The sequence below is a fragment of the Stegodyphus dumicola genome, chromosome 9, assembly GCF_044657685.1.
Source record: "Stegodyphus dumicola isolate Sdum_Otavi_A_Nest chromosome 9, ASM4465768v1".
NCBI classification, from domain to species: Eukaryota; Metazoa; Arthropoda; class Arachnida; order Araneae; family Eresidae; genus Stegodyphus; species Stegodyphus dumicola.
Window position 1 is genome coordinate 28,312,714 of NC_140776.1, and position 23,238 is coordinate 28,335,951.

Sequence of the window (23,238 nt, forward strand, 5' to 3'; positions counted from 1 at the left end):
TCCATTTTTATTTCCAATTGGTATTTGTGGCCACAATCACTTGGCACTCTAGTCGTGCCTTTCCACAGAAGATTTACATTTTTGATATTGTTGAGATAGAAAGCAAGCCAGCGAAATTACATCTTAGCAGAGTAGAGGGCAAAAGCTGAAGTGCGTAGCTATGCAAGATGGAGGCACGCGAAGAGAAAAGTTTTGGTTTACAAGGAGAGTTTCAGTTCTTAATCATTACGTCATCCGAGTTGCGCGGGCCATAGAGTGATCTAGAAATGACGCAATGCAGATAAGTTATTACGATTTTAGAATAGAGAGGAAGAATTAATGTTTATAGTTATATTATAATTCTGATTCATATAATTTTATCTTACATATTCCCCCCTTCAAAAAGAAAAAAGCGTAGCGACAGTGAAGCCTTTTTAAAGAGAAAGAGTTAAAGCAATAATGTAATGTAGAGTTAATGTAAAGAAAAAAAAAAAAAAAAAACACATAAGTCGCCAAATTTTTCTTCTGTAAAGTATAATTTATAAAGATCAATTTTTTTTTAAATAAATTTTTAACTTTTAGAGTCCTATTGAATTTTTCAGCATTCCAGTCCAAAAGTCTTTTTGTTTGAGAATTCACATAATCATAATTCTTCAGGGAAGGTTCTTGATATCACAGAATATCACAAAATAAACTTTTACATAATCATTGCTTATAATTAAATGTAATGCACATAAATATTTATGATACTTATATCCATACTGATAAATTATAATTTAACATCATAAATAATAGGATTAAGATTTTCAGAATTTACTCTTTCACCGTTATCATCTTTCATTTACAACTCCTGATTTTACCAAACTGGAAGCCTCGCAATACTTCTAAACAAACATATCCATCAATAGGGCTGTCCTCTTGAGCTAACCAGTGTGTTCTAGGCACTGGTGGCCCAGGGTGCCTAGGCAGTTACTTGAAAAGGCCTCCGTTCCTTGCATTAAGGTAACTGGCCTTTGAGAACTGCACTAATACATTCCATAATAAAAAAAATATAATAATAATATAAAAAATTTACATGCATTCATAAAATGAGAGCCTCCAACATTATCTTGCATGAAGAGGGTAAAAGGAACAACTGTACAGAGGTAATTACAGGGCTCTGTTGAAGGAACCAGTACACCCTCATCATACTATACTTAACACACAATAACCCATAAATTTTAACATGCATTTACCATAATTTCATATTACGTATCTGTAATAATTTCACTTATTTTTTACACCTACTTAATTTTTAGAATAATTATAAAATTCGTATTCAAAATTCTCAACAAAATTTCAAAAACATAAAAACTTATCTTAATATCCTTCCCTATGAGTAATTTAAATAGCTTAAAATTCGTTACTTAATTTGCTCACACATAATTATGAAAAATTAGAAACATTAATGAACAAGAACTTCAGATTTTCTCAAAACCAATTGCAGAAATTTTAACCAAAATTGAAATGAAAACTATAGAATTCTCAGCATATTAAATGATTTAGTTCCTGAGCTAGATTCACACGAATAGAATAATTTTTGAGCTGTTGAAAAAGCGGAAGTGCAAATAATTTTCTGTCGCACATACTTGCAAACACTAACTCGGATCGACCTTGAACCCGCTGTAATGCTTAATTCCTAAACGGTAATTCACTGATGATTTAAAGCACTTTTTTTCTAAATATTGTAGAGATCGGCAAAGCAAATTCAATATTCCTTTTCACTAAGCATTCGAACTTCTCAATTTATCGAGAGATTACTTTCAATCTGGAAACACTACGCATGATTATTTTTTTGAAGCACTCGCAAAACACCACAGCAGAAGAATGATCTGTTATTTTTTAAACACTGAAAAAACAAATTTGATGATTCATTTCTTTCACAACTGAAAAAACAAATTTGATGATTCACTTCTTTCACATTATCTTGGATTTTGTGTAAACAAAACGATGATTTGAAGAGCTGAACTAAATTTTCCATTGAGGTTTCAGGCTGCAGGAAACTATCCTACCGGCTTAATTGTCATAATAAAAACACAAGGAAAAAAGACGGAACACTGTAGATGCGTGCTTAGACCCATATTGAAGAAGATTTTGATTGCGTAGTATGCTACTAATGCTAACTTGGTAATATCTAAATAACTTGGCAGTCGAAGCAGTTTTAATTCCATTTTTATTTCCAATTGGTATTTGTGGCCACAATCACTTGGCACTCTAGTCGTGCCTTTCCACAGAAGATTTACATTTTTGATATTGTTGAGATAGAAAGCAAGCCAGCGGAATTACATCTTAGCAGAGTAGAGGGCAAAAGCTGAACTGCGTAGCTATGCAAGATGGAGGCACGCGAAGAGAAAAGTTTTGGTTTACAAGGAGAGTTTCAGTTCTTAATTATTACGTCATCCGAGTTGCGCGGGCCATAGAGTGATCTAGAAATGATGCAATGCAGATAAGTTATTACGATTTTAGAATAGAGAGGAAGAATTAATGTTTATAGTTATATTATAATTCTGATTCATATAATTTTATCTTACATATTCCCCCCTTCAAAAAGAAAAAAGCGTAGCGACAGTGAAGCCTTTTTAAAGAGAAAGAGTTAAAGCAATAATGTGATGTAGAGTTAATGTAAAGAAAAAAAAAAAAAAAAAAAACACATAAGTCGCCAAATTTTTCTTCTGTAAAGTATAATTTATAAAGATCAATTTTTTTTTAAATAAATTTTTAACTTTTAGAGTGCTATTGAATTTTTCAGCATTCCAGTCCAAAAGTCTTTTTGTTTGAGAATTCACATAATCATAATTCTTCAGGGAAGGTTCTTGATATCACAGAATATCACAAAATAAACTTTTACATAATCATTGCTTATAATTAAATGTAATGCACATAAATATTTATGATACTTATATCCATACTGATAAATTATAATTTAACATCATAAATAATAGGATTAAGATTTTCAGAATTTACTCTTTCACCGTTATCATCTTTCATTTACAACTCCTGATTTTACCAAACTGGAAGCCTCGCAATACTTCTAAACAAACATATCCATCAATAGGGCTGTCCTCTTGAGCTAACCAGTGTGTTCTAGGCACTGGTGGCCCAGGGTGCCTAGGCAGTTACTTGAAAAGGCCTCCGTTCCTTGCATTAAGGTAACTGGCCTTTGAGAACTGCACTAATACATTCCATAATAAAAAAAATATAATAATAATATAAAAAATTTACATGCATTCATAAAATGAGAGCCTCCAACATTATCTTGCATGAAGAGGGTAAAAGGAACAACTGTACAGAGGTAATTACAGGGCTCTGTTGAAGGAACCAGTACACCCTCATCATACTATACTTAACACACAATAACCCATAAATTTTAACATGCATTTACCATAATTTCATATTACGTATCTGTAATAATTTCACTTATTTTTTACACCTACTTAATTTTTAGAATAATTATAAAATTCGTATTCAAAATTCTCAACAAAATTTCAAAAACATAAAAACTTATCTTAATATCCTTCCCTATGAGTAATTTAAATAGCTTAAAATTCGTTACTTAATTTGCTCACACATAATTATGAAAAATTAGAAACATTAATGAACAAGAACTTCAGATTTTCTCAAAACCAATTGCAGAAATTTTAACCAAAATTGAAATGAAAACTATAGAATTCTCAGCATATTAAATGATTTAGTTCCTGAGCTAGATTCACACGAATAGAATAATTTTTGAGCTGTTGAAAAAGCGGAAGTGCAAATAATTTTCTGTCGCACATACTTGCAAACACTAACTCGGATCGACCTTGAACCCGCTGTAATGCTTAATTCCTAAACGGTAATTCACTGATGATTTAAAGCACTTTTTTTCTAAATATTGTAGAGATCGGCAAAGCAAATTCAATATTCCTTTTCACTAAGCATTCGAACTTCTCAATTTATCGAGAGATTACTTTCAATCTGGAAACACTACGCATGATTATTTTTTTGAAGCACTCGCAAAACACCACAGCAGAAGAATGATCTGTTATTTTTTAAACACTGAAAAAACAAATTTGATGATTCATTTCTTTCACAACTGAAAAAACAAATTTGATGATTCACTTCTTTCACATTATCTTGGATTTTGTGTAAACAAAACGATGATTTGAAGAGCTGAACTAAATTTTCCATTGAGGTTTCAGGCTGCAGGAAACTATCCTACCGGCTTAATTGTCATAATAAAAACACAAGGAAAAAAGACGGAACACTGTAGATGCGTGCTTAGACCCATATTGAAGAAGATTTTGATTGCGTAGTATGCTACTAATGCTAACTTGGTAATATCTAAATAACTTGGCAGTCGAAGCAGTTTTAATTCCATTTTTATTTCCAATTGGTATTTGTGGCCACAATCACTTGGCACTCTAGTCGTGCCTTTCCACAGAAGATTTACATTTTTGATATTGTTGAGATAGAAAGCAAGCCAGCGGAATTACATCTTAGCAGAGTAGAGGGCAAAAGCTGAAGTGCGTAGCTATGCAAGATGGAGGCACGCGAAGAGAAAAGTTTTGGTTTACAAGGAGAGTTTCAGTTCTTAATTATTACGTCATCCGAGTTGCGCGGGCCATAGAGTGATCTAGAAATGACGCAATGCAGATAAGTTATTACGATTTTAGAATAGAGAGGAAGAATTAATGTTTATAGTTATATTATAATTCTGATTCATATAATTTTATCTTACATATATATATATATCTTCAATAAGTTAAGTGCAGAAAAGTGTATATTTTGTTGTGAAGTTTGTAAAGATCTTAGAAAATAAATTAGTTTCTTGGGATAACTTTTAATGCATATTCTTTATAAAAGCTTGATGAACATTTGTCTAATTGGACTTTTTGCATCAGATTTTGTGTTTTCAAACTATTCTATTCCCAGTGCTGAAATATTCTCTAACAGTTTTCTACCTCAATTTGAAAAAATTCATGGTTAGATTATATACATAAAGCCAGTGCTGTAGCTGTAGTCACATTTTATTTTTGAGTTATGCCATAAAGCTGTAGTCACATTTTATGAACATATTAGTATATGTTTAATTATGAACCATGCTGGCCCAAATATAAGATATTTTTCTCTTCCTTGAAATGTCCATCTGAAAACCATATGCATTTTTGATGCATAACCTAAAATTCATTAAACGTAATTTATTATCTATCCCTAGAATCTTGCATTAGAACCCTTTTAACATGTCAAGGTCACCATCTTATGTAATATTCTTGTTTCTTATGTATGAAATAGTTAAGGAAATGCTGAGTTAACTTGCATGTAAAACTGCTGAATATAATCGACAAGCATGGTATACTTTTTTTAATAATTTTTATAAAATTTTTTTAGTGTTTCATATTTGAAGAGTTTAAATAGTTGCTATTATTTTATTGTAATCCATTCCTAATTTGTTTTGTAGATGTATATTTCTCTGGAGGTTGCCAATTGATGTTACCCAAACTATGCTGAATAAACAAATCAGTGAAGGTATTGGATTACCAAATTTATGGCAGGATAATAGGTATAAATTAATATCAATGTATAGTAATTTATTTTTGAGTTATAAAATGCCAAGGATTTATACATGTTTTCCCTTTGTAATTATTTTTTTATTATTATTTTGCCAGAAAAAGTACTGTTGCTGTCACAAAGCCTCTACAGTTGCTTGAAGCAAGTGAGGAAAAGAATGCAGATGAAACTGATCTAGTCAATGAAAATAATCATATTGAAATTACACCTCCGGGATATCGTTTTAGTGTTGGACAGCTTCCACTTTGGGCCAAAAAACAGGTTATAATCTCATTTGAAACAACAGTTTTCTGTTATTTTTTATTTATTATATCGTATTGGCTTTAAATGTGTTTTTGTTTCATTTTATAGTGTTTTGTTTGCTTAAATTATATTTAGCAGACTATATATTATAATATAATGAATTCATTTCTATATGAAAAAGAGTTTTTCATTTTTATATAAGTAGATGATTCTTTGCTTAAAAAGGTCAGTTTTTTATTGTATGTAAAACAATTAGATGTTGGAGAAACTTCAAGAAAGTCCAGGCATAAATCAAAATCTTCCACCACCTGTACCTCCTCGTGGAAGATGGGCCCAGCGAATTGATGGACAAGGTTTAGTAGTTCGATCTTACTTGGACTCTGATTCTGTCATTCCATTCCCTAATGTTCCAGGTAATTAAATAAGTTTTCTTCTAATAATTTCATTTTTATGTTATGATTGTTTCATAATATTTGCTTTAATTATCCATTTTATGCTGTTCTTGGGTGAATAATAATACACAATTTTTGTGCTATAAATTCCTATTTTTCTTTAAAATATTAATTTATAACTCTATAATTGAAAGTTGAAGGAACTGTGATGATTGATTAATTTGGAAAAAGGATTCCTGACAAGAATTTATTGTGTAATTGAAAATCTTTTAACTTCTAGGCATTTCTAATCCTGTAAATATAGTTCCATAGCTGGAAATATGTATGCAGCTGTCATCTGTATAGTATTTGACATATTTACAGTTGGAAAAAGAATTTTTCACTTGCATGGGAAACCTTTTAATGTCATTCTGTTGATTTTATGTCTTTGGAGGTGTTCCCCTAAACAGCAAAAAAATGAAGCCTTTTCTGCATTTCAAAATTACATTGATATAGATATGGCAGCTTTAAATGCAGTTGACACAAAGGGTTAGTTTTAAGTAGACAGTTTGGAAACACTATTGTAATATTATGTGAATCTCAAAATTTACTTTGTAGCTTTCAATACATGATCAAAGATTCAGCAGATGAGAAACTTTTCTTTTTTTTTTTTTTTTCTTTTTTTTTTTTTTTTTTTCATTCTCAGAGCTTTGATAAAAGAATGTCAATAGTTTTTTCTTTTCTTTTCTTTTTCTTTAATCAATTTTTAAGTATGCAAATTGCTTAACTTTCAAGATTTGGTGTTTTTCTTCTTGTAATTCGTACATTATTGTTTCCACAACTGTGTCTCTAAGAAACTAATACTGGAACTAATATTTAGATGTTAAGTTTCTAAATTATTGGACAAATTTTTAGGCATGCAAATTTCTAATAATATGTTTGAAGTACATTTAATTTATAATATATCCAGCGGATCATTATGGACATTTGCAGCATTAGTGTAAATTGACAAAAGATTTTTAATGCCATATGTTATGTACCTCATTGCAAAATTGTTTGATTTTTTTTAAACTACCTCGAAATTATCCGACATTATATCTTTCTTTCTGCCTATCCATTAAAATAATTGCAATTTTAAAACTTCTTTTTTGACACTAGATGGATCTGAAAATTCTAGCAGCAAACAAGAAAAGGAGGATTCCAGTAATAATGAGTTCAACAATGTCTCAGTAAGTTCAGAGTTATCATTCAGATTTTAATAAGTATTGTAGATGATATTTCTTATTAATGCAAAAATCTTAATATTTCTGTTTTGAAAGGTCTTTCAGGTAAAAAAGATATATATATATATATATATATATGTACACACACACACACCAATTTCATCTATTCAATCAGCCTCATGTTTTAAAATTTATATTATTTTAGTATCCTCTCCCCCCAATATTGATAGCCAACTTACTATTTATTATTTTATTTTCTTAGAAGAATTATTTTCTGATTTTTAGAAATTTTTCAATAACTTTATTATTAGAAAGACTAGTTAAGATCTCGGAAACAAATCTCCTAAAGAATGTGTTTCATTTGCTAGCGTGTAATACTGCAAATTTGGTTTTGCACAGAATTAAACCGTTCTACTACTTTTCTTCATCGAGTTCTTAAAGACTTAGTATAAAAAAAGAAAAGCTTAAATTTTAAAAGTTTTACTTTAGAAACACAGTATGTCCATTATATATATGCAGTACAAAATTAGCATATGGCAATTTAATAAATTCTACTGTGTACAATTTTTCTGGTAGTTTCTGTAGGATATATACATGAGTTTCTAGTGCTTATACTTTTTGTCATTTTTTTACAAAGAATATTATGTAATTATCCTTTTTTTTAAATATATCTTTGCTGACTGTAACTTCCTATATTGCTAGGAAATAAAGAACTCTTGCTTTGAAGTTTCGGAAGAGAGTGTAAGAGAAATTTTAAATGGAAATTCATTGGAAGAAACTAGAATGGTGAGCTCTATTTCCTTTCAGAAAAGTTTTATGATTCATTACTTTTAAACAAAATTTGTAAATTATATTATATTACTATTGTGTTTTTTTTAGCTTGCTCAACATGTAATGAAAATTAAATGTATTACTAAGTAATTGCAAAAGCATATATTTTTTTATTGTAGAAAATCAGTAAAGTCACGACACGGAGCTCTATAAAAAGTCTCAATAGTTTGAACAATAGACGGGATAAATTACGCCCTTTGTCTTCTAGTAGCAATATCAGATTAGAAGAAATAGATGCAGAAGATGAAAGATCCGATTCTGAAATAAGTGAAATGGTATACTACCCAGCATCTGAAGATGAATCTGATGTTCCTGATGGGTATGTGTTCATACTTTTGTTAATTTTCTCATTTGAAAATATGTAAATATTTCATTGAAAATTTTTTAATGAAATACATTTTATTGTAGATCTTTCCTTGTGTGTGCAAATAATGAAAATAACATCAAAGCCTCCCAGAAACCAAAGCATGAAAAGCTTTTAAATGAAAAACCAATTGCAAATACATCAGGTAAGTATTCAGGATTTTGATATGCTAGCAACAATGTATTGTATTCAAAGTTTATGGGACTTTGATTTTATGTGATGATCCCCCCACCCCAAAGCAAGTTTTGTGCCGACGTTGGAAGCGATCACTCTCTTGGCGAGTTATGTATCACTTGAGTATCATTTGGCCAGATGGCATAGAGCCAATTTTTGCAGCTAGATTGTCTTTTAGAACGGCAAAGCAAGTTCCAGCAACTTTGGTTTCCAGTAACCTCGAGAAATGAGAGACGCGCATGTGCAGTGCATGTTGAACTAAAGAAAATACTTATTCTTTTATAAAACAAAATTGGTTTAATCCTAGTATAGGGTACCATGGAGAATAGCCTCTATTCTATTTTAACCTCCATGTGCCGTATACACGGGATTTAACAACATTATGATAAGCATTAAACAGGTCATTTTGGTGTTGGCGACAGTTTTCAAAATCATGCCAAGGCCGTAGTGTATACTAGTATTTTAACGCAAAATCTTTTAAACCTTTTTTTCTTTTAAACAAATGCCTTATTTGTCATTTTGCAGTGAAATAAAAAAATAGTAATCAGTCACCTAGGCTAACCATTTAATGTAACCAAAATATCGTTGATTTTTATAATTAAATTTTTAAATAATTATCTTTATTTTAATGTTATTCGTATAATTTAACGTTGCTTCTTCCCCCTAAATTTATTTAGTATTAGTAAATGATACTTTCAAATTTCAGGAAATTTTCTCTGGCATAATCCTGAAACTAATTCTAGCAGTATAATGACATACCATCACGGAATTTAATGCACATATTTTTTGCTTTGGTATGCTTTTAAATAAATATAAAATACCTTAATTTATTTAAAAATATCATTAAATAGATTTATTTCTTTCTTTTAACTGCAAAATGTCTGCGAAAAAAAAAGACATTTTTTTAAATCCAGATTACGCAGATTCTAATCTCTGTCTTCAGTGGAGAAAACGACTTCTATTATAGTTATAATACTAGTAATGCTTTGGGGATTATATATATATATATAAGTCATATGAAATTGGCAATTTTTTGTGTTTTCAAATGGTACCATAATTTACTCTTAGCACAGCCAATGTGCATTACATGGATAGACTGGCATTTTCTTAAAACACACCTGGAAAAGTCAGGGAATTTCATTCTCCTGTTTGAGTGGCTACCCTGAATATTGTTTACTTCCATGGGCACGTGTATACCTTGGGTATTCATTTGCTCACACATGCATATTGTGCAGGTTCAAGACACTGCCCTGTGTAAAAGAGGCTTCATCAGAAAACAAAATCTTGCTGCCGACCCATTTGTGCAAATTAAGTGTATGAATGCAACGTATTGGAGATAATCAGCATCACGCAATGCCTGTGCTGTTTGGACATGGTAGGGGTGTAGCATGTCCTTGTGTAGTATGTGCATGGTGGTGGAAGGCTGTACATGCAAAATGCATTTGTTTGCTCGGAGACATGTTTGCAGGTTTGTCTCATATTCCCGCAGCACAACTTTCTGTACAACAGGTGTGAGTATAGTGCGTTCTCGAACAATGTGGCTACTTACTTGAAAAGCTCCTGCCTCATGCTATATGCAATGCAGTTGTCCAAACAAAGCATGATTTGGCTGACATCTGTTAAAGGAAGTGCTCAAGGTACATCCGTACCGACATGCAATACATATCAGCCAATTTTGGGTTAGTAAACTGATTCATTATTCTCTTGCAATATCCTTGCCTGAAATGATATTCTTCCCACTCTCCATAAGTCTATGAACACTGCCCTCTAGCTGTTGCCATTTGCATATTCAGATGCAGGTTCTTATAAAATTTTCTTTGTTAGAGTATGACAGACCAGCTTTTTAAATTTGGTAATGACCTTTTGATACGCCCTGTAGAAGACATCAATAAAAAGTCTTGTGGATAGTAGCAGCAGCATAGAAAATCTGGTGATCAGATTTCATTCAGAGTTAAGGGAAGTTTCACACACAGATTGTTTTCAAATATTTTCATAAACAAAAAAAACGTGATGCCTTTGCTGACATTAGTATCCAGGTTATAGATCCATGCTGGTTCTCAAGTCTCTGCGTTAAAATGGACAGTATCCCTTTGTGCTGAAAAGACACTGGACAGTTGCTGAAATATCCTGTAGCAGTTCTATTAAGATCTCTCTTAGAATATTTTATTAAGCCAAGTTAATTTTTTGGGAGATAAAACATAGTGAAAAGCTCAATACCAGTAAAAAATATTGGCAGCAAATCTTTGCTAATCAGCATTTGTCAGTGTAGCAAATAAATTCATGTTTGTCCAAATATTATAGTTGTGAACATTGAATATGCTGTCCATGAACAAAAGTGGTATCGTACATGAGGAGCATATGTGCTTGAAAGCCTAACTGCCTTGCTTTGTGCTGTATAAATCAGTGAGCGAAATCAGCATTATGAGGTGATCCCCAGTTCTCACTGTATGAATTCTGCGCAAGCAAATAGTAGAGGTGTAAATATTGTACATTCAAAGCTATTTGTACTGTAGTATGGTTCTCATGCTCATGTCCTAATGTCTTAAAACTTATGTAGAACATGGTCTTTCATAGTCATTTCTGAAGTTCTCACTCTTATGGCATGATCTACACATCTTTTTCACCTTGAATGTTTTCATTTCACAAAGCTGATGTGTAAATGTGAAATTATTATTATATAGCATTCATGTGGTGGGAAAGCATTTGCAACCACAATTGCTCTCAGACTTGCCAGGTTTGTGCATCAGTTTCACACCCGCTTTCTCAAGCTTTCATAAATTGATCTATCACAAGAAATCTATTATAACTCATAGAGTTTCTAAAGGCACTTATTTGTAAAGAACACTTGAAAGCACCCCTACATTCTTCCTGCTTCAGCTGTGTCTATACACAAAATATATTACAAAAAATGTTGTTTTTCTGTGTCTTACCACCCAGAAGTTTGTCTCATGAATTTAGATGCACTGAGTATTTAAAAATGTTGTATGCTTTTTATGTATTGCTGCATGTTTTGTAAAATAGTGTGGCACAAATTCTCAAATCTGGATGTCCAGAATGCTCTAATATCTGAACCTCCAGACCATTAAAAAAAAAACCCTAAACCCTCCTAAAAAACTTAACTAAAGTCTAGAAACTTAGAAAAAGTAGGAATGTTGTAAAAGCAAGCCCCCCCCCATTACTGAGATTCCTCTGTGTCACTTTCAGACACCTGCTGGCTAGGGAATGACACTGTGACCCAATAACAATACATTGATTGATTCTGTATTGATATCAGCCACGGCACACATTTACCCCTTGAGTGGCTGGGGGATAGTGTTTTTCTGTATGACCTAAGCAATAAATAAAGTCTCAATACTATTAATTTGAGGTGAGATGTTGCTCGTGCTGATTTTCTTTTGTTGGTATAACAACAAAAACGGGATATAGATTGTGAGGAACTTAAGTTCAATTAACGTTGCAAATTGTGCTCTTCTGTTAATTTTCTGAATTTTAGCAACTTATTATTTTGTTTTTGTGAAAGTTTCCTTAGTTTGTACTTGTCAAAATTACAGTTTTAATAAATGATATCATCTCTGTTCGTTCTTTTTATAAGTCTGTGTATCTGTCAATCAGCCTATCATTATCGACATTTTGTATGCGCTGAAATGCAGATATAAAGTAGAATTTGAAATCCAGGTGCCGATGTAAGACCATCCAACAATTCTAGAATATTTTAATATAAAATTTGATTATGTGGGACATTACAAGATCATGAGAAGTCATTTCTACAGATATTTTAATAACTTGCATAATTTACAGTCAGCTACCAATTTCTTCATAATAATGATAGCTGTGAAACTGAAGGTTTTCGTGTATTACAAGAAAAAGCAAAATTTTCCATTTAATGGAATATCGGCAGAAATGCTAAGATGATATAACTCAAGTATTACATTGCAGTGACAGTGCCTCAATCATCAGTCAATTAATAGTGGTAATGTGAATTTTAAATTAAAAAAATATCGCTATTTCAACTTCAGTTCACATGGTGATGACTACAAAAAGAAACTTTTTTATGCAAAAATACCTCTTTCTTAACCCCTTCGAGCCGGGTAGTGCAAACGCACACTTATCGCGGAGGCCGGCAGTGTCTTACGCGAGCGTCTGTCCAGGGCCGTTGGCTTTTTTGCTACTAAGCCTAAATCTATGAAATTTCCGAAGTATCAATGCATTGTTTAATAATGCTCTATAGAGTATTTAAATGGCTTATGCTTTATAGATATTTTTATACTATATACTTTAATTACCTTATTTCTTGTTTAAATGCATATTTTACACATTTTATTTTCATTACTCACCATTTTATGACTTTTAACATTATACATCTGAAAACTAAATATATTACTTCAAATTCTCTTTTCGTATGAAAAATTTGAAAACGGGGATCTACACACATTTCTACGTTACATTCCTTGCACTCGTAATAACTCATTTGCTGTTTTGGAGGATTTTTCCGGGAATGTGAACAAACAAAGCATCGTCATCTCTTCTGAACAAAGTTTTGGAAAATGTCTTTCAGTTAATCTTTCAGAATCAATATCAGAATATCTGAATTTCAGAATCAATATTTGAAATATTTTGCATCATTTCTGCTATTTCATGCTCTGTTAAACATTTTCGACGCTTCGACATTGCAACGGTAAAAACAGAAAGAATTCACGTCTAACAAGATCTAATTATTTTCTAAACATTGAACTGCAAACCGAAATACCCAACGCTTTAGCGCAAATAAAACTTCTCTACTTAAATAAACAACTACCACGTGCGAATAAAGTGAGATTTAAAGAGACATCATAAATCACGCCATTCGGAAACATTTATTTCCTCTTTTGTTTATATAATCAAAAACACGTGTATGTGAGTCATGCTTCTCTTATTTCGAGTAGAAGGTCTAATGTACATGTATCTGAAACCATATGGACATACAGTGCCATCTTGTGGCAGAAATTATAGTTTTTACAACGTTCCAGGACACTGGCACAAATTCGTGACAGTCGGTAGTGAACGGGAAAATGTTCTGGCACGCCTGTGTGTCGGCCGGGAGGTGAGTGTGTTCGTTGCTGGCACGTAGACGTGACAGTCGGCGCGAAGGGTCTAAAGAAATAAAAATAATGAGCATTTTTTAATGTAATTTTTACATGTCATCTTACTCAATTAAAATTGATGATCTAAAATCTGGAAATTTCCAAAATCCAGAATCATCAACATTCCAATTCCAAATTTCAGATCTATAATTTTGTAATAAAAGCATTAGAAATGGACCATAAATTTTGAAATTTACATTAATTTATTAGCTTGTTTTTCATGATATGACACCTTGCATACCGGAATAGAACTTTACATACCATCATCTAGCATTTAACACCTTCACATCCAATCCGCCCAACACTGCCCTACATTGAAACAACCAAAACCGCCCGAAAACGGCCAAGATTGTAATCTTCTTTTTCTCCCTCCCCCTAATGGTATGCAGTAGCAGGTGCACTTTACCCAAATGCATTGTATCAGTTTACCACAGACAGCTTGTCCTAAGAGATTTTTTTTATCTTTTGTTTGATCGTAACACTTCGTTGTTGATTCTTTTGTGGTACAGTATGCTTTTAAGCTTTAAACAGCAATAAAAGAGCAGTTTAAAAATTTAAGGATTATATTTATTTTAAAACAATTTATTCCTTCCTATAAAAATAACGGAAATAAAATCTCAGTCGTGATCATAACAAAGCCGGAAAGGCTTGTTGATCTGACCTTCAGAATAGTTTTATAAAGACCGGGGTCAAAGGCTAATGGAATCTTTGTTAGAAAGTACAAATGATGTCATTGGAAATCTTCACACCTATTTTCTGCATTAATGTCTGGGGAGGGGAGGAAATTGCTGTGAAACTAGAAAAAAATTTCGGGCGGTCCGGGTATTTTGAGGATACTGCTTAGCGAAGAGTCTGGATATCAAAGAGATAATATATCTTGAAAGATAAAATCAGCAGTATGCTTGTCTATGAGTATTATTTGTACTGAACAAGAGATTTCTAATTCCATGACATTAGGCATTCATTATGCTGTTTTTTAAGGTCCTGCAAAGTGATTTTATGAAAGCTGTAAAATATATGATCTACAAATGTTACAGTTTGATAAATTAAAGTGCTTTAATTATTAAATTTATGAGTATTAACCCACGAGCTCGCTGGGTTCACTGAACCCGCTCGATTAGAGAAACCTTTCTGAAAATGTCCCTATTTTTCCCAAGTGGTTGTGGTTCAGTGTAGTCTCCTCCAAGGCCATGCTCTTTATGTTTCTGAAGATTTTTGCCTGAAATTTTATTTGAAGTTTTGTTTTAATGGGATCGGGTCTTCCAGACCCAGCGCACCTATTTGCATTGCTGTAAGGTAGTTCATTTGTGGTAGCACAGAAGACTGCAAACATGTCACATTATTTATTCTATAAGGAAGGAATGTTATGTTTGCAAAAATTATTTGATGTATCAACTGTTGAAGACTCCATTGAAGAAACCGATGGTGAAAGTTATAATGAATTTTTTAGTTCTCATGATACTGATTTAGAAATTGAGATGCATTCTGAATACGAAAATGAGAAGGACATTTATTGCTTTATTGGAAAAGACAAAAAAAAAAAAAAAACAATGGTAAAAATAAAGTCTAAAGCTGATGTTGGAACACCTACTTAATTGCCTGGAAAAATCGGTAAGGCAAAATACGTGTAGACTCCAAATGAATCGTGATAACTTTTATTAGGTGAACAAATGTTGCTGAAAGTCGTCAGTTATACAAATATTTATATTGCATCTATTTCTGATAGCTTTCAAAGAGAGATAGATGCTCATAACACGACTCTAACTGAAATTCGCATTTTTATATTTTTGTGATATATGTCATCTCATGTAAATGTGTGGAATCTGCGGGCAATAAATGGAACCGGCTGGGAAATTTTCCACAAAAGTATATCCTACAAATGTTTTCTTTTTTTTATAAAGATGTTTGCGTTTTGATGACATAGGAACTTGTGTCGTCAAGAACGAATCAGATAAACTTGCACCTGTAAGAGATTTTTTTGAAGATTTTGTGAATAACTGCCAGAAATATTACACTGTTAGTGAGTTCATAACAATTAATGAGAAACTTGAAACCTTCCGAGGAAGATGTTCTTTAAGCCAGTATATAAACCTGAATAATAATACCTGAATAACCTTAATAATAATAATATAATGAATACTTAATGAATTCTCTATTAATATAATACGTTTTTCTATTCTTTTAAAAAGTGTGTTTCATATAGAATATTATAGAAATTGAAATTAAATTTTTTTAATTTTTATAGTTTACATATTTTTTAAGTTTGGTCATAAAATTTTGGCATAAATATAAAACTTTTACCTGAAGAGTAACAGTTTTTTCTTCAAAAAACAGAAGCTGCGTCTTTTGGACCCAGGGCGCGCGCTCGTGTAACTCAAAAGAGCACGCACGCTCACTCCCGGGTTAATAAAGAATTTGAAGGTGTCATACACACAATAAATTCCTTAAGCTTTCAGTTTTAATGGTGAAATTTTTAATGTATTTTTTATTTCTTTAAATGGCATATTTTAATAAATACATTCCCTATTAATTTGTACTTTCTAAAATGTATATTCTAAATGCATATAAATGCGCAAAAATTTTATTGTCTCCGTTTACATGATTTCTGTTATAGCTTGCTTTATGAAAATGATCTGATTAAATTTATATTGTCAAATCTCAGCAGAATTTTTTGTATAACCAAAGTAAGCATTACTGTCTAAGTTTCAAGATTTGCAAATGTACTTTATTATGTTCATTATCTAAGTTCTAAAACAGTATGTAGTAAATGTTAATTGTATGCTTTTATTAAGATTTATTATTATCATTATAATTTCTTACATTGGTATAGTGGACATTCACCGCATTTTTGTTCTGTAAGTGCTTATTCTAATTTATTTTACTATGTAAAATTTCAAAATTTGACCCATGAAGTAATAACAAACTGTTTTAATAAATATTTTGAACCAACTAGCTAAATATTTTGGAGTAAAAAAAATTAAATTGTGGTATCTGTAAAAAATGGTTATTTTGTTCCCTTTATGAAGTATTAATACTTCATTGATCTGGAAATTTATATTGGTGGTATGCATATTGTATTTCCTTGAGATTTTCATTTTTAAATGAGAGCAACAACCTGGAAAGAGTAGTCGGTTTTTTGTACCATTATTTCATAGAATAAAAATGTAACTTCATTGCCAAAATTCTGTTGAAATGAAAGATTGTGTAGGAGATCATATGTTGAAGAAAAGACTATTTAAAATAACCTGTAATAAAATAAATTGGAATTTTTTTTATAAACATACTTAATCAAATTTGAATAAATAATTTTTTCAGAGCATATTGAGACAAATAGTGATGATGAAGAAGCCAGTACCCCTGTTGATAGTGAACGATCCTTTCTTAGTTCCTTGTGTATTAGTACAGAAAATTTAGAGAGGTTGGGGCAGAGAGAAAAATTTATGAAAAGTAATTATGAAAGCCTTGAAAAGACAGATTCTGTTGATTTACACCAAAACGATGTAGAAGATAAGAATTTATACAGACAGAGTATTTCTGCTAAATTTCTAGCAGGTTCACTTACGCCATTGAAAAGGTATTTAAGTTTTCTTTTCATATATATGTGTTTTTATTTCATTTCGTAGTATATATTTCAGTAATTTTATGCAAAGTATCTTCATTTCATTAATATTTTAAAAATTCTTTCCTCATCATAAATAATAATGAGTGATAGATGTATGTTAATTTTAATTTGTATCTTTTTTTTATTATTTAACCCGCGAGCACACGCACCGATCCGACGAACACGAGAACACACGCCAGGTATGTCATACCTGAATAAAAATATTGTAAATAAAAATTTGCCGAAAAAAATTAATCGTTTTTTTAAAAGAAATTAAAATGTAAAACCAAATTAATACTTCATTTTAGATAAAATAGGAAACAATAAGGAGAGGAAAAATTATTTACTTGCAATTTTTTAACATTGTTTACAAAATGGAGTCATATGTTCCATGTATATACTTTTGCTACAATTTTCGCAAATGAATCTAGTCTTTCTATCGTTTTTCTTGGAGCACTCTGTACACCTCTTGTAAGTCATTTCAGGTTTTTTGGAGGGCGGTCCATTGTTAACATGTTCATCGGTGGTCAGAGTTCGTCCAGAATCAAGGACCACAGATGCTCGTCGTCGTTCATTTTGAACATTTTCTATTAGCTGCATCCCTAAGGCTTTGAGAAAAGTACTCATCCCGTTCATGAGTTAAATTTTCTCGTATTGAATCAATATAAATATTTGTATTATCAACTACGTGTTTTAAAATATCTTCATCGATAAGCAATGACAAGGACTCTAGAGGTGTTGAGACGTCTTTAGAATACTTTGTATTTCCAGGGAGTTTAGTTATAATATTTTTGGCCCCAATTCTAACATTAGTCCGGAATTAATTTTTGTTCCATTTTACTCCATTTTTTCGAACATAAAACTCATTGCTACATTACAGAGTTTCATTTTCTGTTTCTGTATCTGAATCACTACTCTATATGGATGAATCATGATTACTAATTATATTCTTCATCATCAACATCTTCCTCTTCTTCACTAAATGAATCCTCATCAGAAAAAACTGTTTCAAGGAGATTTCTCAATCTTTTCATCTCTTCATCGTAAGGAATATACGGCCCCATGCTTACAACTCAAGAAAAACTTATACTAAAAGCTTGAAAACGAGAAGTTGCGAAGTGACTCACTGAGAAACGCCAGTACACGCGCGGGTATGACATGCCCGAACAATGCTGGTCCTAAAAAACCGTTGCACTTGCCACCTCAGGAATTCCCCCTATTTAAGTATGTGACCTTGAACTCAGCTACACCAAGTTTCATCCTTTTATGAAAGAATGGGCGAGAAATATACAAAAAGAAAAATGCACATGCGTATGACATACCCGCCGCGTGTGCTCGCGGGTTAAAAAAGTTACTGTTAAAATCTTAAAATAAAAAGAAAATTAATGGTACTGTAAAGTAGTTGTATTTTAATTAAGCTACTTGTCTTCCCAAATGGCCTTAATGATAGAAAAAAATATGGGTGCTATTTGATCTTTAAGAAAATGCATTTTTTTTTATAAATGTTATATGTATGTATAAAAATTAAAATTAATTGTAGTAGACAATAAATTGGCAATTCATTCATTATCTATACAATGCAAATTGTTTACTATGTAGAAGATTAAGCTACTTGTCTTCCCAAATGGCCTTAATGATAGAAAAAAATATGGGTGCTATTTGATCTTTAAGAAAATGCATTTTTTTTTTATAAATGTTATATGTATGTATAAAAATTAAAATTAATTGTAGTAGACAATAAATTGGCAATTCATTCATTATCTATACAATGCAAATTGTTTACTATGTAGAAGAAATTTAATATAACTTTTTTATTTGTCACATTTAATACAGTTTTGTCAGCAGTGTATTTAAATTAACATAATTAAAACAAAAGTTGTTTAATATATGCATTGATTATTATATTTAATACTATTACATAAGCAGGTTATCTAAAATATTAATATATATAAACTTGACAGAAAATTCTATTTCATTATCACAAATACAGACTTTTCTGGTGGTCACATCAATAGTTTCCACTGCTAATGCCTTTAACATCAATGGTAGCTTCTTTTCTAATTATAGAAAATTGGAAAGAGTGAGCATAATGAATATTTTTCAGTGAAAAACTATTATATTGGCAGAAATACAATAGTTATGTTATTAATTGTTATTTTTTGTACATGCGCAGATCGATAATTGCATATACTGTATATTATTTATAAAATTAGTTCTTTTAAATTTCAGGAATTCTAAATTTTAGTCTTATTTTAATATATTTTTTTAATTTTAGATATGAGACTTAACAGTATTATTGAATTTTTATTTATAATAATTTTAAATGCATATTTTAGTTTCAGTATGACTCAATAAATATTTTAATCTGTTTTGATATCTCGTCTGAAAAATATTAATGATTATTATTTCTTTAAAAAATCGTTTAATGTAACTGATTGCATTTGAAACATGTATCAAATCAAACTTGTATTTTGTATTTGTAGGTCATATATGAATGGAGCAAAAAGTCCTGTAGTTCCTGAAAGACAGGTATACTTCTTTGTATTTTTATGTTACTTTTTAATTTACTTCTGTTACAGTCATGAATAATGTTCATCATATTGTTGTATTTTAATTAAGCTTACCACACCAACAAAGAAAAGAGAAGAACTTTTAAAAGCACTGAATGAAGCAAAGAAAAAACTGGAAACGGTTTGTATAACATTTTTATGAATTTATTTTTTTCTCAATATATATTGAATCTGTAATTTAATAACAAAACTGCATTGAATTTGTTTCTTTAATTTTAAAAGTCGTTTGTTTTCAAGATTGTTTTATTTTGAATTTTCGAGATAATAGTGTGGGGCTGTTTATGTGGCATTGGATTTTTGATTAAAAATACAAGAGATAAATTTCAGTGTCAATGCTGTTACAAGTAAAAGAAACTTTTTTTATATATATTATATTTTATTGTTTTGGATGTAGGCCAGCATTCACAAAACGAATATATTGTAGGAATTTTTAAGAGAGCAGGGTTAAATTCTTTAAAATGGGTTATTCATTGATTTAATTTCTAATTTGATGTAGTCCCTATTAAAATGCAAATATTAATTCTTCAGAGAAATATTACTGCGCTTTGTATAATCAAAATGTTTAAATATAATATTTAGCAGTTGTAGGATATTTCTCATTTTTTTGCTTATATAGAATAGACATAAAGTAAGAATTTTAATCTTTGCTTAGGTATAGAATTTATGTGCCTATTTTATAATGATTGTTAGTGAAAAATGGTTATTTTATATGTTTATATTCTGCACTTAATAAATCAGTTTCTGCTCATGCATTTTTCCATATCAAGGGTAGTAATTAATTCAGTTAAATGAAAGAACAATGTGTCCATAATTTCAAGATACTAACGTTATAAATAATATAAGAACTAAAGCACAAAGTGATTATCTGCATGATAATAGGTAGATGTAATTATTGAACATAAGACAAAATATTAGCAGTAGTAGTAGTAATATATTAAAATTTTATTAAGCAAAGTATACTTAAAAATAGTTTTCTTAAAAAAAAAAAAAAAAAAAAAATCATTGGCTACACAACTGATAAAATATTGTTCCGTGCATGCGGGTTCGTTTGAAATGAATGCACAAGTCCGATAAAAAATGAGCAAAAATTTATTATTATCTCAAGAAATATGCTTAAATTTCCTCAAATATTCATGCAGTATTACAAAATCCCACAGTAGTTATCTTTTAACTACCCAAACGTTCAAAAGAACTTAATTCAACACAGCTAAAGAAAGCTAATCCACGAATTCGCTACAATCAACAAGAGCAGTTTTCTAAACAACAACAAACTAAGCAACTACCACGTCCTCCTTTTATAAGATTTTAAGTCACGCGCTAGAATTTTCTAATACTTTCTCGAAATCAAAAAGAGATATTTATTTAATGTTAAATGCATGTGCTCTTGTATTTTTAATTTTCCGGCTTAGCTTTCTTCTTTTAATATTCGTCACGCGCTGCACTGCGCGGCAAATGAAATCATTTAATTTAGAATTGAACTAACATTAGCTTTTTAAATACCAAATTCGTAACACTGCCCCCTTTCCAAGGACTGCACGTCCCAGGCAGTACAATCCCTGGACAGGAAGCCAAACTTACAACTGAGGCATAAACATTACATTACTATATCAAACAACATGAACAATAAATGTAATAGATAACTTAAACAAATCAAATACCAAATGCATATCAAATACTAAAATCAAATCAAATACACATTTAAAAACAAAAAGGACCATGGTCTTTGATTATAATTGTAAATAATTGTAAATAGTCTTATACTATTTACAATTATTTACATTACGCACTATGGCCGTAGTAATGAACGACTTTAGGTTTAGAGTTCGAAGACTTACGGATCCGAACCATGACGTCATTCAGCCTGTTTAGGACCGTGTACGAACCATCCCAAGGTGACTGTAATTTCGGACAAAGTCCTTTCTGTCGAGTCGGATTCCACAACCACACCTTGTCTCCTTCGTGGAATTGATGTTCAGTAGCTCTTGTGTCGTATCGGGTCTTCATCTTCTCCATCGCCAAGTTCACTCGCTCTCGTGCAAAGTTGTGCATCACTTCAAAACGGGCCTGGAGATCTTGAATATATTCCTCAGACGAAGAAGGAGCATCCGGAGGGCGACCAAATAGTAGATCACAAGGCAGACGAAGGTCATGATGGAAGAACATCTGGGATGGAGAATAATTGTTAGTCTGATGTTTCTCTCCGACCCTAATATGATTTTGGCAGCTTTCTGAGCTGCGTCTTTCAGACAAGGCGTCGGCATTTCCAGGTGAGGATCCCTTCTGAGGATAGATAGTCATGTCATCAGATGCTGAAAGCAGTTTGTTGTTTTTGAAGTCTAAGGAAAAATTTTATTTCCTTAAAAAGTACAATCCAAGTATGCATGGATCTGTAATATCCATTACATAAGCCGTGTGATGAAAGGCTGCACTTCCAAACGTGATGTTCACGTTTAACTTCCCAGCTATGTCGATCTTATCACCAGACGCAGTCTGAAGGATAGCAGAGGATTGCGTCCAAATAAGTTTAAACTGTTCAGCTAAATCTTTCCTAATGATGGTAACATTAGCTCCTGTGTCAATGATCGTATTGCATTAGCTCCTGTGTCAATGATCATATTGCAAGGAACTTCATCGATATGCCCATTAATGGACAGTCCATTACTGTTGCCACTCACTGTAAAATTCTTGAGCGTTTTAAAACAAGGTTTTTCATTCTCTGGCATCCTCCGTTCCTCGATATGGTCATTCATTTGTTTCCTCCATCGTGACTGGGAAATGGTCTCGATTTTCGTACTTTGGGGTGTTCTGCAATTCTTTCATACGTGGCCTTCAGATCCACAGCTCCAGCACTTTAGTTTGTAGTCAATCCTTTTCCGTCCCATGTCATTTAATTGTCTGTTTAAGCCGCCTCTCTTATTTTCCGTGCTCTGGGGTCGTCTGCATTGTCGTTGTATATGCCCTTCAATTCCACATTTCCAACACCTTAGAGCCACTTTGTTCTCACTTCTACTCTGTATCAAAGCATTGACTTCTCTAGCTAAATCATCTAAACGAGCCATCAGTTGATCCACTGGCTCGTGGATTCGCATAGCTCTGACTGGGTAGCGATCTCTATGAGTTGCTTGCTGGGCTGCCTCGAATTTCATGGCGTACACTAAAGCGCTTTTCAAATCTTT

The 23,238-nt window shown here is 31.6% G+C and overlaps 2 protein-coding genes across 5 annotated transcripts in view; one reads left to right on the top strand and one right to left on the bottom strand.

Moving 5' to 3' along the window:
• Positions 1-23,238, top strand: part of LOC118189300 (mitogen-activated protein kinase-binding protein 1-like) — a 220,758-nt gene that overhangs the window by 177,152 nt on the left and 20,368 nt on the right. For all 3 annotated transcript variants that reach the window (XM_085823312.1, XM_035359881.2, XM_035359882.2), the window contains 10 exons: positions 5,456-5,557; positions 5,664-5,826; positions 6,065-6,221; positions 7,338-7,408; positions 8,105-8,188; positions 8,353-8,552; positions 8,642-8,742; positions 17,207-17,465; positions 19,976-20,021; positions 20,112-20,183. In XM_085823312.1, coding sequence (XP_085679438.1) covers positions 5,456-5,557; positions 5,664-5,826; positions 6,065-6,221; positions 7,338-7,408; positions 8,105-8,188; positions 8,353-8,552; positions 8,642-8,742; positions 17,207-17,465; positions 19,976-20,021; positions 20,112-20,183 — 1,255 coding nt within the window. The remainder of the gene's footprint in view (positions 1-5,455; positions 5,558-5,663; positions 5,827-6,064; positions 6,222-7,337; positions 7,409-8,104; positions 8,189-8,352; positions 8,553-8,641; positions 8,743-17,206; positions 17,466-19,975; positions 20,022-20,111; positions 20,184-23,238) is intronic.
• LOC118189301 (galactose mutarotase-like) overlaps positions 19,303-23,238 on the bottom strand; it is a 49,272-nt gene continuing 45,336 nt past the window's right edge. The window contains exon 8 of one of the 2 annotated variants that reach the window (XM_085823313.1): positions 19,303-19,549. In XM_085823313.1, coding sequence (XP_085679439.1) covers positions 19,532-19,549 — 18 coding nt within the window. In that variant the 3' untranslated portion in view covers positions 19,303-19,531. The remainder of the gene's footprint in view (positions 19,550-23,238) is intronic. The other variant, XM_085823314.1, reaches the window with a different exon arrangement.